General features: G+C 45.5%; 1 protein-coding gene across 2 annotated transcripts in view; it reads right to left on the bottom strand.

The window, feature by feature from the left end:
- The window catches only part of MTHFD1L (methylenetetrahydrofolate dehydrogenase (NADP+ dependent) 1 like), a 161076-nt gene extending 145058 nt beyond the window's left edge, over positions 1-16018 (bottom strand). For both annotated transcript variants that reach the window (XM_063329295.1, XM_063329296.1), the window contains exons 1-7: positions 15873-16018; positions 14654-14738; positions 10376-10426; positions 10245-10298; positions 7473-7597; positions 6367-6467; positions 5317-5441 (exon numbers count right to left, since the gene is read on the bottom strand). In XM_063329295.1, coding sequence (XP_063185365.1) covers positions 5317-5441; positions 6367-6467; positions 7473-7597; positions 10245-10298; positions 10376-10426; positions 14654-14738; positions 15873-15997 — 666 coding nt within the window. In that variant the 5' untranslated portion in view covers positions 15998-16018. The remainder of the gene's footprint in view (positions 1-5316; positions 5442-6366; positions 6468-7472; positions 7598-10244; positions 10299-10375; positions 10427-14653; positions 14739-15872) is intronic.
- Positions 16019-16154: the final 136 nt, after the last annotated feature.

The following is a 16154-nucleotide window of genomic DNA, read 5'->3' as shown; positions in this document are numbered from 1 at the left end:
ATTTTTAACAAATTGTATCCAGACACTTGTTTGACTGGGAGAGTGAGTCCATTGAAAGCAAAAAAAGCCGTTTATAGAATTTTGGGTGTCCTCAGATGAGATGTATGTGATCTCCATCAGGGCATTTTGGTTTCACTTGCAAGAAGTCGTGCCCATGCCTCCCCTGCTTTTTTTCCTCTCTTGCCATAGACTGCATTTTTGACTGCCTATAAATCACTAAAGCAATCCGCAAGCCTTGGGAGGCTTATTTCCTACATCAGAAACAAATCACAGCCGTTAGGGATGGAAAAGACCTATGAAATCATCACATCCAACCTCCCCAGCAAATGCACCGCACAGTCCCCGGGCAGAGGATGCATCTGAGAGGAACCAGATGCTACAGGCAGCCGTAGCCAAAAGGCCGAGGAGATACCCACAAGGGGGAACGTGTAGCCTCAGGGTGACCAACTGCCCAGTGCCCCAGGTGGCAAGGCTGCATCCCACCAGGCAGGCTAGAGGAAGGAACGACGAGCATTACGCCAAACCACCCCTAAAGCACTGGGCAATAGGCTGAAGACAAAGTAAGCTAATACTCTAGTAGTATCCTGCCTCCCGACTGGTAAATATTTTTTCAGTTGGGAAGAGCTGTGCCAATAAATAATCTGAAACCCTACCTCATAACAAAATATGACTCTCTCCACCACGATTTAAGTAGAATCAGATTAAGAAGCACCACCCATTCCCAAGACAGAACACCAAATGTTAAAACAACAATACAGACTTTCCAGCCAAGTATTTAATGATAATGGTACAAAGTAGCTGTATATTCCAGATTACTGAAAAACCATTTTGCCATGAAGCCTGCACAAATTTTCATTTCCCCATTGTTAAAACTGACTGCTACAAAAGCCATTTTTAAACACATGATCAAAGAAAAGTAATATTTGAAATTAATATTTGAAACGTAAACCCCCTCGGTTTCCTGGGTATGAAGTTAGGCCAGCTAAAATTTAAGAGATGGGATGAGGAACAGGAACTTGATTCAAAGTTTTTTCACAACTCTCCTTATGAAAAAAAAATCATTCTACACATCAGTTTACACTTCAACCACAGTAATTCGAATTACTTTCTGCAATCTTGAAATTTTTGTACGTCAATGACTAGTTTCAGGTCCTTTTTACGTGGTTTCTTCCAGCTCCATCACTACCTCGGGAAGTCCAATGTTTGCAGATCATTGTCAACCCAGCGGGACAGCTATTCATGGTCTGCTTTGATCCCTCTGCCCCAGCTGTGGTCCTCAGGGATGAGCCACAGCAAGCAGCCACCAGTTCCCTTCTACCACCTCCTTGCCCCGACACCGACAGCCCCTTCCCTACCACATCAGCCCAAATGCACTTGCCCTACACAGCGCACGTGAAAATTAGGTCTACGCATCTACTGCAGGCTCAAGCCTACCTCTACGATGTGTGCTTTAGCAACTGTTCCTCTAGCTCACAGGCAGGGAGATAAATTTCAAATTGTGAGGCACAGAGATGATACACATAAAATGCTGAAGCAGAAATACTATGTCTATAGAATCCTCAGTAGAAACTCTCACGAAGCCTCACTGTCCTCTCCTCTGCTTTTACAGGATCCGTACAGCAGGTCTCACGTTCTTTCATGCTTATTTACATGCTTACAATACGAAATATATTTTTCTGCCAGTACCAAGACTCTTGGTCCTATCAAGACAGCAAAAACATGACAGCAAAGGACTAAGAGATGTCTAATAGTCTGAAGTGTAAGTGTTGGCTCTAAGGAACAGCAGACCCTGGCCAAAAGAGGTTCTTATCCAACCTGAAAAGGAAGCTCTCATTCATGTGCTCCAGCTGAACGGCTCTCCTACTTCTCAACCAGGCTTTTACAAACAAGTGTTCCATTCCTAATTATACCTAGATAAAAGAACTGAAAGTTGGTCTACAACAAAATTGTAGGCTAGCAGCTCTCTTAAAACAGGCACGTTGTGGTTCACACACAGACTACATGTAAGATGATGTGCTGAAATCATGACTGACTGAATTTAGATGACTGAAATTCTATTTTCTCATAGGTACTAAGTATTATCCATGTCTTGGCAAGAAAATAATCTGTATTTTTTTAATTTAAATCTATTTGATAATGTCCTTTCAAACTAGAAAATCTAATTCTAACATAATAAAGGATTAAGCACGTCAGTTCCCATTCTTCACCTGTAATGTTGAACTGACTTTTGGGTAGTCCCATTTTTAAATGAAAAGTGGAATGTTCCTCAAAGTATGTCACTAGGTCATTCATCAGGCACTCTGCAGTGATTGCGCTTTGAAGAGTTATCCGCACAAAAGCTTAACAGAATGATAACATCTTACCTATTTCCACCAAAATGCTCAAGTCTTTAACTCTTACTTCATGATTTATTTTACATCCAACATAATGCAAAAAGAACAGCGTTTTTTCACAGCAGCTATGCACAGCTGTGCCAGAACCTTCTGAAATATACTGCTCTCTTTCATTTGTGATTTTATTTGGAAACCCAGGGAGCTCAAGAGTACTGAAGGACATGGCTCAGCGGTGCCATGACGATTATTTTTAATAACTGAAGTCAAGCAAACCCAAAATGAAACAAAAAGAAACATTAATAATCTGTTCACCTTAAAATACTAAGTGGGGAGCGAAAAGAACATGCAAAGTGTGCCCATTATCCATGCAGGTCAAAGCAAGGAAATTGAAATGTACCATTATTTATCTTATTCCCTTTTGCTGCCGTAGGACAGAAAAGACTTGCTTTAAAGGAGCACACTAAGTCAGATGGTAGATGGTATTATGATGTTTGTCAGCAGAGCTACCTCTACATTGTTAGACTTTTCCTAAGGTGGACTAAAACATACCTTCTTCTTGATCATTTTCAAAATATTTTTGCAAAAGTGCATGGGTAAAAGAAGCAATAACAAGTCCATAGCAATACAAAACCCGATCCAGAAAAACCTACAACCTTAGTATTGTGTCTCTCATTTAAATCGGTAGAATTTCTAAGGAAAACACTTGTTAATATGCTACCCTTTAAAAAGAAGAACAAATCAGCAGAGCTAGTCAAAGCTAATGTAGTACCCATTTAAGGCAGGCATTACCTCATTAAGTTCTGGATTAATGCTTCTGTGCAAATGCTAACAGATTAAGACAAATAAGGTACACCTACCCTTAAGCTTAATTTTTCTTTTCCTCGTATACTTTGCAAAACAAATGAATCCCAATGAAAAGTTCATACTCTTCGTAAGTTCATCCCTCACTTCGTAAATGAAGTTATTATGCTACCTTAGGCTATACTTCCAAACAACAGCACACAGACTATTACTGTAGAGGTATCCCATTCAGAGGAAGAACAAAAAGTGTACAGCCATGTCTAAAGTCAGTGTATTTTTCAGTAAAAACAGAGCGTGAATTAATTTTTCCAAGACTTGGAAAAATCTCGACATCAACTAACACATTTTCTTACTTGAAATTCAAATAAATAAGCCTCAAGAGAAGAAACCTTGTGAGCCTTTTTTGTGAACCGTTTTTACTTAACCAGTGCTTTGAACGAGTGAGAGAAAAATCAGTTATAATCCTGTTATCTAGCACCGTTGTACTTCAAATGCAGGTTGCCACAAAACAGCAGGGCCTTGCTGTCCAGTAGGAAACATGTGCTCGGTTTCTGACTCTCCAGCTTCTGGGAATATGATACCAGACAATTTTCCCTGCATGCATTAGATTTTACCTAGGAGCTAGAGTTAACTATGACAGAGTTACATCCAGCCAGGTTCAGCAGCCCTTTGAGGGTTACTGCTGCAGGCTTACAGGCGAGGAAGAGGAAGGTAGGTTTCCTCCGAGCTCTGCTGATTAGTCCTCCAGGAAATGCAGAAACTCCTTTACTGCCAAAAGTTAAAATGAACTTGGGAAGACTGATGTGCAAAGCCTCAAACTGCCTCCTGCTTAGGCCTCCTATTCTGTTTCCCATCAGTGACCTGCTGCGAGAGGTGAGCTACGGGGAATGCCAAAAAAGTAAAGCGCGATTATGGAAATGCATCTGGATGGAAGGAAACAGACCTCTCTACAGCCTATCGACAGCACTGCACAAGCAGCTCTGGCCCGGTCCAAGTCTTCTGCTGTGAAGCAGTGGAAACACCTCTGGCCACCCCATGACCCACCCCATCCAGCCCAAAGCAGTCCTCTAGCACAACCCCAAGCAATGAGACATAATTAAAGAATGAGACACGGCCAGTGTTAAGTTCACAGTGCTCCCATCTCCGAGAGGGGCATCTGTTTCCTAAGTGCCGTCAGTCACTTGAAGCACAGAGCTGCGACAAGCCTGACAAAAACATCCACAGCTGGCAAAAACAGAGGTTTGCCAGAGAACTTTCTAACTCTCACAGCTGCTTAAACTATGATTCTATGATTTCCTCCTCCTGTCCTCCTTGTCTGCAAAACCCAGAGGCTGGATGCTATCATTTTGCATTGGCTGCCACCTTGTGGCATGTCCTACCAAATATAACACAAGAGCTGTCCCCTTGCACCTCACCCCCACAGCGCCCGGCAAACAGCCCCTGGGGTACCCGCACCTCTTCTACAGCCAATATGCGAACCCCTCTGCACAGGCCCAAAGGTCAACACATCCCCGGTTTACTGTTCTATAAAATTTGGGACTACGGAACAAACCAAGAAGTTTGATGGGAAGTCAGACCAACTTCTACGTTGCTGCCAAAAGCTCTGCAAAAGACCATGTAAATTAAATCCTTCGGATTAAGGCTCCTGAATTTCTCTGAATCCTTTTACAGTTCTCTTCAAAGATAAAGACTGTGATCCTCCTTGTCCCAAAAGAGGCGGCATTTGCAAACCTTTACGGCACAAATTCAATGAAAGTCATTTCTTACAGATGACTATATCACAGGATGAGAAGAAAACAGGCGTCTCTCACTCACACTGAGGGAAAGAAAAAGGGAGACCTAACACACTTGTTTTAAACTGTACCCCTGCATTCTTTCTTTCCCAGCTACCGGTGTAAAATAATGAAGTTACAGCAGCTGCTGTTATATGTAATATTCCGGTAGAGGCCTCTGTTTACCTGAGCAACACTTCTGAGCGAGCAGGAAGGAGAGAAGATCCTAACCCATGCTGGCTACCAGCGAGCTCCAGTGTCCCAGTGCCGCCCGTGACTGCCAGGAGGAGTCTCCCTCTGGGGAACGGCAGTGAGGGGAAGCAGTGCCACAGAGACAGCTGGCAGGGACGCCCGGATGGTGGGGGAGGCAGGACAAGCCCCGGGCCCTGGGGAGGCAGAAGAGCGCTCACCTTGGTCCGCAGCTGAGGGGCTTTCCACCGGCAGCTCATGGTGGCCGCTCCCTCCCTCTGCAGCAGGCACTGCAAGGCGGCCCCCACCGCCCCACCGGCTCCCACCAGCAGCACCGTCTTTCCACCTGCGGGACACAAGGCAAGTTGTTCAGCCACCAGGACGCAGAGCTGGAGCGCCAGCATCACGTTGCCCCGCTTCAGCAGGCCACCCACTACCAAAGTCCTCCAGGAGAACCCGCAAAGCATCTCAGGAGAGGGCAGGACAGGGCTCTGCGCCTCCACAACCACCCCAGCCCGGGCAGCACGGGCAACTCTTTCAGAGCCTGTGCAGTAACACCAACCACAGGTTTTAAGTTGTTTACTGGTGACTCTCTAATTCGCGTAAGCAAATATCGCTCTTCTGGTTTTCTGGTATTTCATTTGCACAAGTCCTTTCATTCCTATTTGTTACAAAGTACATTTAACTTCCCGTTTACAATTCTGTTACAGAAATCCTTGTCTCAACAATTATGAATCACTGTAAGAGAGAATACTTCTGAAATGCTGCCTTAAACTAACAGCGTCTTCACACACTGTAAAGCCGCTTGTTTAAATCTGCCATTTCAATGCTAGCATTTACACAATACAACCCAAACCAAAAGATTTGCTCAGCGGTTATCCACGGGCAGACCTGGATTTCTCCAGTTCGTACTAAGTTCATTAGTTCATACTAATCAAAATTGCCACATGAAATCCCTAAACGATGTTTGTATTTTTGGTTTTGAAGATTTGGATGTCTCGGGTGGCTTCAGTGAGATTAAATCTGCTAATGGCAGGTAATCCCTGCCTAATCTCCAAAACCTGTAGGACTGAAACCCATTTCTGCAAATATTACATTCAGATCTCACTGAGGTTTCCTCACTTGCAGGAGACAAATATAGGTCAGGTGGGAAAAGAACACAAACCAGAAAACACAACAAGAAGAAATGATATTTGACTCTCAGTGAGGACTAAAACTGAGAAAATTAGTTAGGCTAAAAAAAATGTAATAATTATGATAGAAGGACTCACCTAAATCTTCAAGAAGCTCCATCACAGCAGACACTGCAGGAGGAACTAGACAGTCATAGGCATCGCCACGTACCAAGCGTCCTAGGTTTACATCGGATAATCTGCAATGGAAGAACATGGCAATTTGGAAAAAAAAAAAAAAAAAAGAGCTTGTGTAACATAAATCCACAGTAAAACATGGCTAACAGCTAATGTAACTGTTAGACATGTAACATGGCTAACAGCTAATCCCAAGGACAAACAAGTCTCATGAAAGTAAATCCTTTGATAGTGATGTTCTGCGACTCATTTGTATCATCCCACATCCCAGTTACACAAACACGGGACCTCAAGATGGGCCAAGAGAGGGATCTGTGAGTTCCAACAAGTAACATGAGCCCATGATACACAGGCAGCTCTTGACCGGTGGCGGTGGGCAACATTGCGCCAAAACACCCCCGTGGCCGCAGTGGAATCAGACCAGTGCTGCCAGAGCCAAGCTGAGCTGGAAGCAATCCGTCCTTCTGAGCACGGGCTGGATTCATGGGGAACTCCAGTCATTCCATGCTGTGCTGTGTTCTCTCTCATACACAAGAGCAGCAAAATGGTAACCCAGACACCTAAATTATGCCAGTGGTCTCTCTCTTTCCAGAGAGCAGCGCAACTCTAGACTGATTGAAAAGTTGTGCTAATGGGTCCAAACTATTATAGCCTACTCTCCCACTGCCAGAGAGTGCTGTAAGGAAGTTACAGCCTTCTCTGCAACTTTTCCATCAATCCTTCTTGTGAAAATTTTGGGGGTTGTGTTCAGTACTTTGTGACTGCCATTTGTATTACTGAAGTACTGAAATACCTTAAGTATCATCAGTAAATCAGAACTTTGCTTTTGATTTCTTTGAAAAGACCATGTCCTGAACACACAGTATATAAAGATTAAAAAGATGAACGATCACAATGACTTCAGCAAAAGACTTCTCATTGATTCAGCGGCATCTTTTATCACTGCTCAATAGCACAGCTAGACACGTTGACTGAGGAATCCATTAATGAAAAGCACAGGGGAAAATTGATTTTACAGAGCCATCAGCCTTGCATCTGCTAACATTATTTCTCAGTGCTTCACTTACCCATCCACGTCCTTCTCTGGTTTCACAGCATTTAATACCTTACTGCTATATAAGCTTTCAGGGAGGTCAAGGGCAAGGCCCTGCACATTAGGATCCTCATTAAGTCTCACGATTTCATCGACAATCTAGGAAGTTAATAAAAAGCATTAAAGATCAGAACAACAGACAAAAGAAGAATCCAACTAGAAGGGGATAAAACCTATATTTTAAAACTACCTTATGGCCTCCTTTGCTTCCCTCACATATTACTGCAACTTCTAAATGAAAAAGGAACAACCCGCTTTTCTTGGTTTATGTTTCCATGGCTTACCAAATTAAGACACCCTGACTCTATTCTAAACATTTTGCAAAGCCAACACATATTACGTGACACTACGCTGCCAAAAGCAGTTAGTCTTTCACCGTTCCAAATCTCAGCAAAAGTTTGACACTGTAATGGCTTCAGAAGATGCTGTTAGAAATAAGAAGCCTCAGTTAAAACATAGTTCAAAATAGCACCAGATCACGACCCAACACAGAACATGGACAAAAAGTTCTAACACTGGAAAAACCAGTTATACAAGAGAAAATTCATCTTATTAAGCCAGCATATATTGTTACCAATTTTCGTTCTCAAAACACCCTGACCCTAAGAGCTGACAGCCATCTTGTGAAGAATTGTTATTTTGAAAAGGCACTGCACAAAAGTTTATGAATTTCAAGTACTGAACCAGATGCAAGTTCAAATGGTTTATAACTGGTCATATTTGACATCCGAGACTGTACTATCTACCCTTGGTTGCTTCATCTGTAAGGTGCAACACTGATCCAGGGGGATATATGCTATTCTGCTGTGACTATTAAGAATACAACAGAATAAAACAAGCTGAAATTTTCTCATGTGAGAAATGCGAGCACATCTTTCCATCATGTAAATAAAATCAGTGGGCAATCACCACAAAGCTGCATAATTTAATTGGATTAATATGCAACAGAAAATTAATATAAGTTTTTTTTTTTTTCCCCCTTAGGTAATACTATGCCTTCCTAAAATGCTTTTCATGTAAACTATTCAATATACAATATAATAGTGAATTCTATTGCCCAAACACTTGATATGCATCAATATGAAGCGATGGGAATTTGGCAGGGGTTAGACTGTCTGCAACTCTGAACCAAGAGCATGTGCTCCTTTCATGTTAACAAAGATTATACAAGCTTGTCACCGCTCCTTTAGTTTGCTGACCCCTGAGACAGAAACGGGCATCTATATTAAGACCCTGTGCCATTTGACAGCAACAGGACTGGTACACATTCTAACAGAAAACAGGGACGAGTGTATACACGAGAATACGGACGTGAAAACTTTTTTGCTTAAAAAAAATCCTGAAATGCTACAAATGTTGGGGCCTACACAGTAACTAAAGGAAACAAACACAGTTCATAAATAGCCTGAATCTAATGAACTTTGAACTATACTCTTGCTTCCTGGGAAAATAATTCACTTTTCCATTTTCATTGCATTTTACTTTTAACTCAGCTTTCCATCATCGCAGCATTTAAAATACAACTCATGCAGGGTAAAGCAATCTTGTATGAACTTGCCTTTACTGCGTACAGGCAGTTATGGCAGAGCAAAAAAATGCACGGTACTGAAATCCCTCCCGCCTTCCCAAACCAGGGAATGCAAGCTAGCGTATGGATTTTAACAGATAAAAAAACCCACCTTTGTCATAGTAAGCAAGAAGGAGAGTAAACAAACCACTATGAACTTTACTGAAAGTAACTTTCTTCAAATAACAAAAATACCCCACTTTTCACATACACAGCTCAGCCACTTCCTAAGATATTGCTTCAAAGTAACAGCCACTACTGCTGCATACTCAGTATATTTTGCCTGTTTCCTACAGTGTTTTTAAGCAGATAAAAAGCATTTTCCAACAGCAAAGTGTATTTGATCTTTGTTTCAAAAGCCCACCCTTCTTAAACGGATAGCTGACTATTCATCACCCGCAAAACGGGACTTCCCAGTAAATTCCTCTCAGCATACCGGGAAGCTGTTCTTGAGATTACACTGCAAGCCACTAACATTTTAAATAAAAGCGTACCGGATACAAAACAGTACACAAAACCCACAAGCCTGCAGGATTATCAAACTCACCGAAAGCACAGGGACGCCAGCTGGGAACAGCAGCATCTTTTACTACACATTCCTTTGCTATTTTTACTTCCAGATGCCTCAGGACCACGTATATTTATATGGTTTGCTATATTTAAAACGTACTTGATACTAGCGCTGTGCTTCCAACCTAATGCCTTCAACAAGGTAAGAATTCAGCCCTCTAGTGATTTGGGGTGGATTTTTGTTTTTAATAGACACTTTAAACATTACAAGCTCAATAAACAGGCAAACAAATTCAACCCCCTCCTCCTCTAAATCAATTAATCTTTAATTTCCCTGAATAACTTGGGCAAGAATCAAGTACAGTCACATGAGCAACTGTAGGAGGTAGGATACCCATGTTGGTATGAGGGGATGCTGCAGTTAAATACGAGACATGAAACCAAGCCACCATCCTGCTGATTCTGCCTCAGCTTGCCAGGGGACAGCAGATAAGCCGGTTTTTTTCCACGCTTGCCAATAGGGGGATAATACTTGCTGCTTGAACTAAGGCAGTTCCAACCCTAACTTGAGTTAATCGAGATCAGTTCAAAGTGATACCGAATGTCAGCAATAAAGACAGGTTTATGATGAAAGCGAAAAAGGAGGAGTCCTTCAGGTACTGCAGTTACCTCATCCTTGCTGCTGCCTTCAGGGAGACAGATGTGAATAACACGTAGACCAACCTGCCAAAAGAAAATAGGTATAATTACCAAAGGCAAGTACCTCATGATTAATAACAAATGTACCGGTTAAAGCTTACCTCTTTGGCAAAGTTCTTGTTAATGTCTTGAATCGAGTGATCATTATGTGCCTTGGGGAGCAAAACAGAAACTGAGTTTTAAAATAATAAATTTACATTTAAAAAAGCAAGCGCACTAATGCACAGGTCTGTGCAAGAAACACAGTGAGGATGTTTGTGTCTACTAGCAGTCAAACAAATAAAAAGCCTAGCAATTTTCTAAAAAAGAAGCAGAAGGCCATCCAGTAAACTTATTTTGGCTTGATTAGTTTAAGCGTGCCTTAATATTACCCTGGCTTTTATAGACAAGAGTGGCCATTTCCTCAACGTAAGTTTACCGTCTAAGAAAGGTGCCAGTCTGTACCTGAAGACACCATTCTCCATTCAGCCACGTAACAAGGATGAAATGGGCAACAGCAAAACTAGCGTTTCCTGCGGTGTCCCCGTATCACCTAACAACACTGATTTGCCTTACCATCAAAAATGAGGCAAGTCATTATCATCATATCTCACAGTGAATTCTGTCAATAGAGAAGCAAAAGAAGTTATCAGTTCATTCCAATTGCCAGCAGGCATCTGCGCTAGGACAGAAGCGTCCCCTGGGTAGATTTACCTGGGAGACCATCTCACCCAGGAATCCTCCTCCCTGAGGTCTCTATACCTAAATGCACTGTATAGGTTATGATATTTAACCGTAATAATTACAATTGAATTGTACTCTTCAAGTTACTCTTGAATCTTTGGAGGCCTTTCAAATATTTTCATACATTGTAACAATAAAACTGAAAATTCAATATCCAGAATTAGAAACCTCCTACCAACATATCAGTGAGGGTTCCACCCTCAGAAACGTTAGCAGCTTCATAACAAAATGAATAAAACACTTCTCACAGCTATATGATTATGTATAAAACCTGTCCTCCAACCCAGACAACAGGAACGAAATAAATAATTTTAAAAGGGTTCAATACAATTTCATGAACACATTCTACAGAGCTTTTTCCACAAGACTCGGTGCCGGTTACTTCCCACCGGAGTCGAGCCGCTCATCTCACCTCGTGGCTAGCTGCCAGCACTGGCTTCGACTGTCACCGGCGTCACCCAAAATGATTTCGGTTCAAGCCCGTAACAATTTACCAACCTGTTAATCCCAAATGGCTCACGGCCAATGAAGAAACAGGCCATTTAAAAGGACAGGCTGCACCGAGAACAGCATCTCCTGAGCGGGGATGAGGGCTGGCCCTCCACCCCCCGGCTCCCTCCCCAGCCCAGCACTGCTGGCGCCATGCTACCGGTCTCCCACTCCCCAAATCTGGCAGCTGTGGGCCAGGGGCAGCACAGAGGCTGTTCCATTGAGGGCACGTGTGGAGCTCACACTGCAGTGAGGGAAGAAGAGATGGGAATAAGGACAGAATCAAGGAGAGTGTGGCCAGCAGGTGGAGGGAGGTCATCCTCCCCCTCTACTCTGCCCTGGTGAGGCCGCACCTGGAGTACTGTGTCCAGTTCTGGGCTCCCCGGTTCAAGAGGGACAGGGGACTGCTGGAGAGGGTACGGCAAAGGGCTACCAAGACGATTAGGGGACTTGAACACCTCTCTTATGAAGAAACCTGAGGGATTTGGGTCTCTTCAGTCTGGAAAAAAGATGACTGGGCGGGTGGTCTTGTCAATGCTTATAAATACGTAAAGAGTGGGTGTCAGGAGGATGGGGCCGGGATCTTTTCAGTGGTGCCCAGGGACAGGACAAGAGGTAATGGGCACAAACTTGAGCATAGGAAGTTCCACCTAAACATGAGGAGGAACTTCTTTGCTTTGAGGGTGGCAGAGCACTGGCACAGGCTGCCCAGAGAGGTGGTGGAGTCTCTGTCTCTGGAGACATTCAAAACCTGCCTGGACACGTTCCTGTGCAGCCTGCTCTAGGTGACCCTGCTGTGGCAGGGGGGTTGGACTAGATGATCTCCAGAGGTCCCTTCCAACCCCACCATTCTGTGATTCTGTGTGCTCCCCTATGCCAGTACATGGGGAACTGCATCCCCACACCGATGTGTAACCACCAGGTTTACTGCTCGAGAGGTTTAACTGGGACGGAGCCACCAGCAGTACCACACTGTCCTCTGCATTGTCCCCACTCCTGCAGCACCCTGGGGGAGGGCAGGGAGTGCAGTGGAGCTGGCAGCACTTTGCTGAGCTTTGCAGGCCAACAGCTTCACTGCTAAACAGGATCCTGCCACTGTGTCTCAGTTTTCAGCTTCAACAAAATTAAGAAGCAGACACCGACCATTTTTGCTGTTGCGCATCTCCAACCGAGGTTCAACAGATAATAAGCAACGTAGGTATCAATCTCGGTATCAGTTCAGGTCCAGATGGCTCGAGAGGAAAAAGAATGCATCTAAAAACCATTCCATCCTCATTCCCAGCACTGCTGCAGAGGTGATGCCACGTTACACTGACTGCTGTTACCCACGAGCGACTGGCAAAGGCGATCGTTTCACTGCCCTCCCTCTGCTCCCCTGGGTGCAACGCAGCACATGGGGAGCTGCACCAACCTTAAGGCTTTGTCCACGTTACCCAGCAGAGCAGTGCACTGCAAGAGCATTTGCTGACTAAAACAAGTCTTCTCTGTGCCAACAAATACATATTTAAGATGAGTTCTGCTTCAGTCCTTACAACCAGACTAGAGCTAGGGGTGACTGACAGCTGGAGAACATCGTCTGGGTGAATTTCATCCAGAGGATCTAGGCTACATGTTCCTACAGCCACCTCATGATGCAAACCAAGCGGGGTAAATGGGGACATGAGGGACATTCATTTAAAGCACAGCCATGATCAAAACCAAACCACTGATGTCGCTGCACCCCAATTGATGTTCAAAGTGAGCTGGAACCTCCCCCTCTTCACACAATGCTCTCTCCCACCCTAGCAACGTCCCTTCCCTCGCGCCAGCATAACACACTCATGTGGCCCTGCAGAAAACCAGACTCGGGGACTCATGTGGCTGAAAGGAAGCCTCTCCAGACCCCTCCAGCCCATGGTGGATTGGATCACTGCCCCAGTTCAGCTCAGGGTGCAACTGGATGGAGACAATACAGGAGTGAGAAACAACAGGTCACCGAGAAGTCGGGTCACTGTTTTTCTAGCATTCCTTAAACTTACATACAGCCTTACAGGGCTATTTGAAAACATTAACTGGAGTTACTTGTGGGGGATGTAAGAGATGGGGGAGCTTGTTCAGTCAGCCTCGCTAGACGACCTACCAAAATAAAGTTGGTGCTGCATTTCTTAGATTCAATATTACTACTTAAAAATAATTTATAGTTAGGTTTTAAAATTAAAACCTACTGGGTCAGAGATTCAGTGTGCACCTACTCAAAATCAATACTACACAAAATCAACACCACTGTCCTAGGAAACAGGACAAAAACATTTTTGCCTGCACGGCTCTGGGTCCCACTCTGAATGACAAAGATCCCTAGTTTCTTGGCCTTAAAACCTTAAGAAATACAAAGAGTAATATCTCTCAGCTTTGCAGGGAAAGGAATCCTCATCTATGTGTTTGATTGCCTATTCTCAAAGATGGCAGCGCCAGCAGGATGGGAAGGAAGGGTCTTCAAGGTGTTAGTAATACAACAGCTCTCAATTACTGTGAGATTGCTTTACTGTAGAAAGTGCTGCTATTTCTAAAGGATACCAACATTTTACACGGGGCATTTATTCCATACAGGCCCTTGCGAGCTGAATGGGATTTTTTTGTGTGGTTGTCCTCTCCTTAGGACAGCAGCAATGCAATCATAAGCTCCAGCTGCCCAAAAGCAACAAGGCTGGCAGGAAGCAGCAGGGTTTTTCCTTAACCCTGGCAATGTTATTTCAGGGGTGGGAAGTGAAGAGAGGCCCACATTTTCAGGCACGTAAACACTTTTTTCAGGACTGCAACAAAAGCTTCAAGCCAAATAAGGTTTAGAACAATTGCTTTGACTTTAACTTAAGCACATCAATCGACTCAGACAAGGCAATCTATACTTACGACAGGGAAGAGTGTGTTAGCAAAGGGAGGAAGGGATAAAATCGTTCCCTTCCTTTGCAAACCTTTCCCACAGCCTGAAGTTTGCTGTGGCTGTTTCAGGCCTGGAGAAGGGCTTATGAGACTGAGCTTCCTCCCCCAACCTACAGTCTGGTGGGATCACCTCCTCTATCACTTTGCTTGAATAAAAGTTACTTTCTGCATCCTATTCTTCTGAGGTTTCAGACAAGCAATGGTACTGACAGGGATCTCTGGCAGGCAGCAAGCATACAGACACACTTTACCTGAATAATGGCAAGTGTTGGCTCAAGCCGAGGGTTTTCTCTCTTAAGAGAGGCCAAGGATTTCTTTGCGTTCTCGGTGATTTTGCTGCAACACAATAATAACAGGAAAGTCTTTAGCAAAACAAACCTTTCTAACATCAGTCAGCAGAAAACTATGCTAGTCAGCAATACAGAATAACAGCTTAGGAGCACAGGCTTTTAATCACCAAAATTACTTCTGGATGCAAACCGTGAAGGCTGGCATCCAGCAGGCCAGTTGCAGAAAACCTTCACAGACCAAAAGATCTGTTTTACAGCTACGTGCGTCATTGCTCCGACATGCCCAAAACTTTAGAGCTAGCCTATGCCATTTCACGAGGTGGTTTGTCCAGCCCCACCACGGGAAGCGCAGCAGGGACCCACCACCCCGAGCCCGAGCCCTCGGGGGGGTCCTTCGTGTCCATACCATGCGGTGACAGAAGCAGAGGCATTTACACCTGGGGCCGCTACAGCTTAACACAGGCATCACCAGCCCTAGCAGCAGCAACCCCGCCGCTTCCCATGGATGCTATTTAAAACGGCGGGCAGCAGGGAGACAGAGCAGCCGTCTGCCGCGCCGCTTCCTGGAAAAACGGGCGGCAGCCAGCCACTGGAAAAATTTTCTGGCTGCCGGCTCTCCCGTTACCTTCTGCACGTACCGCTGATACTCACCCAGCAAAGGGAGGAGGAGGAGGAGCTCCCCTGAAAGATGCCCCTCTGCCTGTCCCCCACCAGAAGCCCAGACTAAGGGAGGCGAACGCAGCCGACGGCCGTTTTGTGGGTTTTTTTGGCACCTCGTAGCCTCCCCTCTCAGAAGCCAACGACCAAGTCAGGTCGTCGCCGTGGCAGGCGAACTGCCACCGCTGAGGTTGAACGGAGGGGGGGGGGGGGGGGCGGGTGGAAGGCGAGGAGAGAGGACACAGACGACACGTTGTCCGTGCACGCACGTCCGTGCGCAGCCTCACCTCAGCCTCCCCCCCGAAACGCCGTGACACCACAGACACGCCATGCGGGGAGGGAGGGGGGGGGTGACATGAGGGGGGGGACGTTTTAGCACGAAGTCGCCTCTCCTGCCCACTCGGGCATCGCACCCCCCCAAAAAACCCCAACCCAACGCGCCCACCGAGGAAACATCCCCCCCAAAATCCCCTTCCCCCCGGATTGCATCAGCCGGTGCCGCCCCTCAACGTGCGCCTCTTACCGCGCTGCCGCCGCCGCCGCGCCGCCCCCCGCCTGCCGCCCGCAGAACCCGCGGCTCGGCGGCAGCGCGACTCGCACCGGCGCCGGGGCCAGGCCCAGGCAGCGGCTCAGCACCACCGTCCTCATGCCGCCGGCGGGAGCCCAGGCCCTGGCAGCGCCGGGGGCGGGGACAGGCTCACGGAGCCCCGCCCCTCCCCTGGCCCCGCCCCCTCCCCGCCCCTCCCGCATCCGCTTGCCCGCAAGGGGAAAAAAAAAAAAAACAAAAGCACCCAAATCACCCCAA

Source organism: Chroicocephalus ridibundus, chromosome 3 (genome assembly GCF_963924245.1).
Source record: "Chroicocephalus ridibundus chromosome 3, bChrRid1.1, whole genome shotgun sequence".
Lineage (NCBI taxonomy): Eukaryota > Metazoa > Chordata > Aves > Charadriiformes > Laridae > Chroicocephalus > Chroicocephalus ridibundus.
The sequence above is the reverse complement of the archived record's forward strand: the minus strand, read 5'-3'. Positions and strand labels throughout refer to the sequence as shown.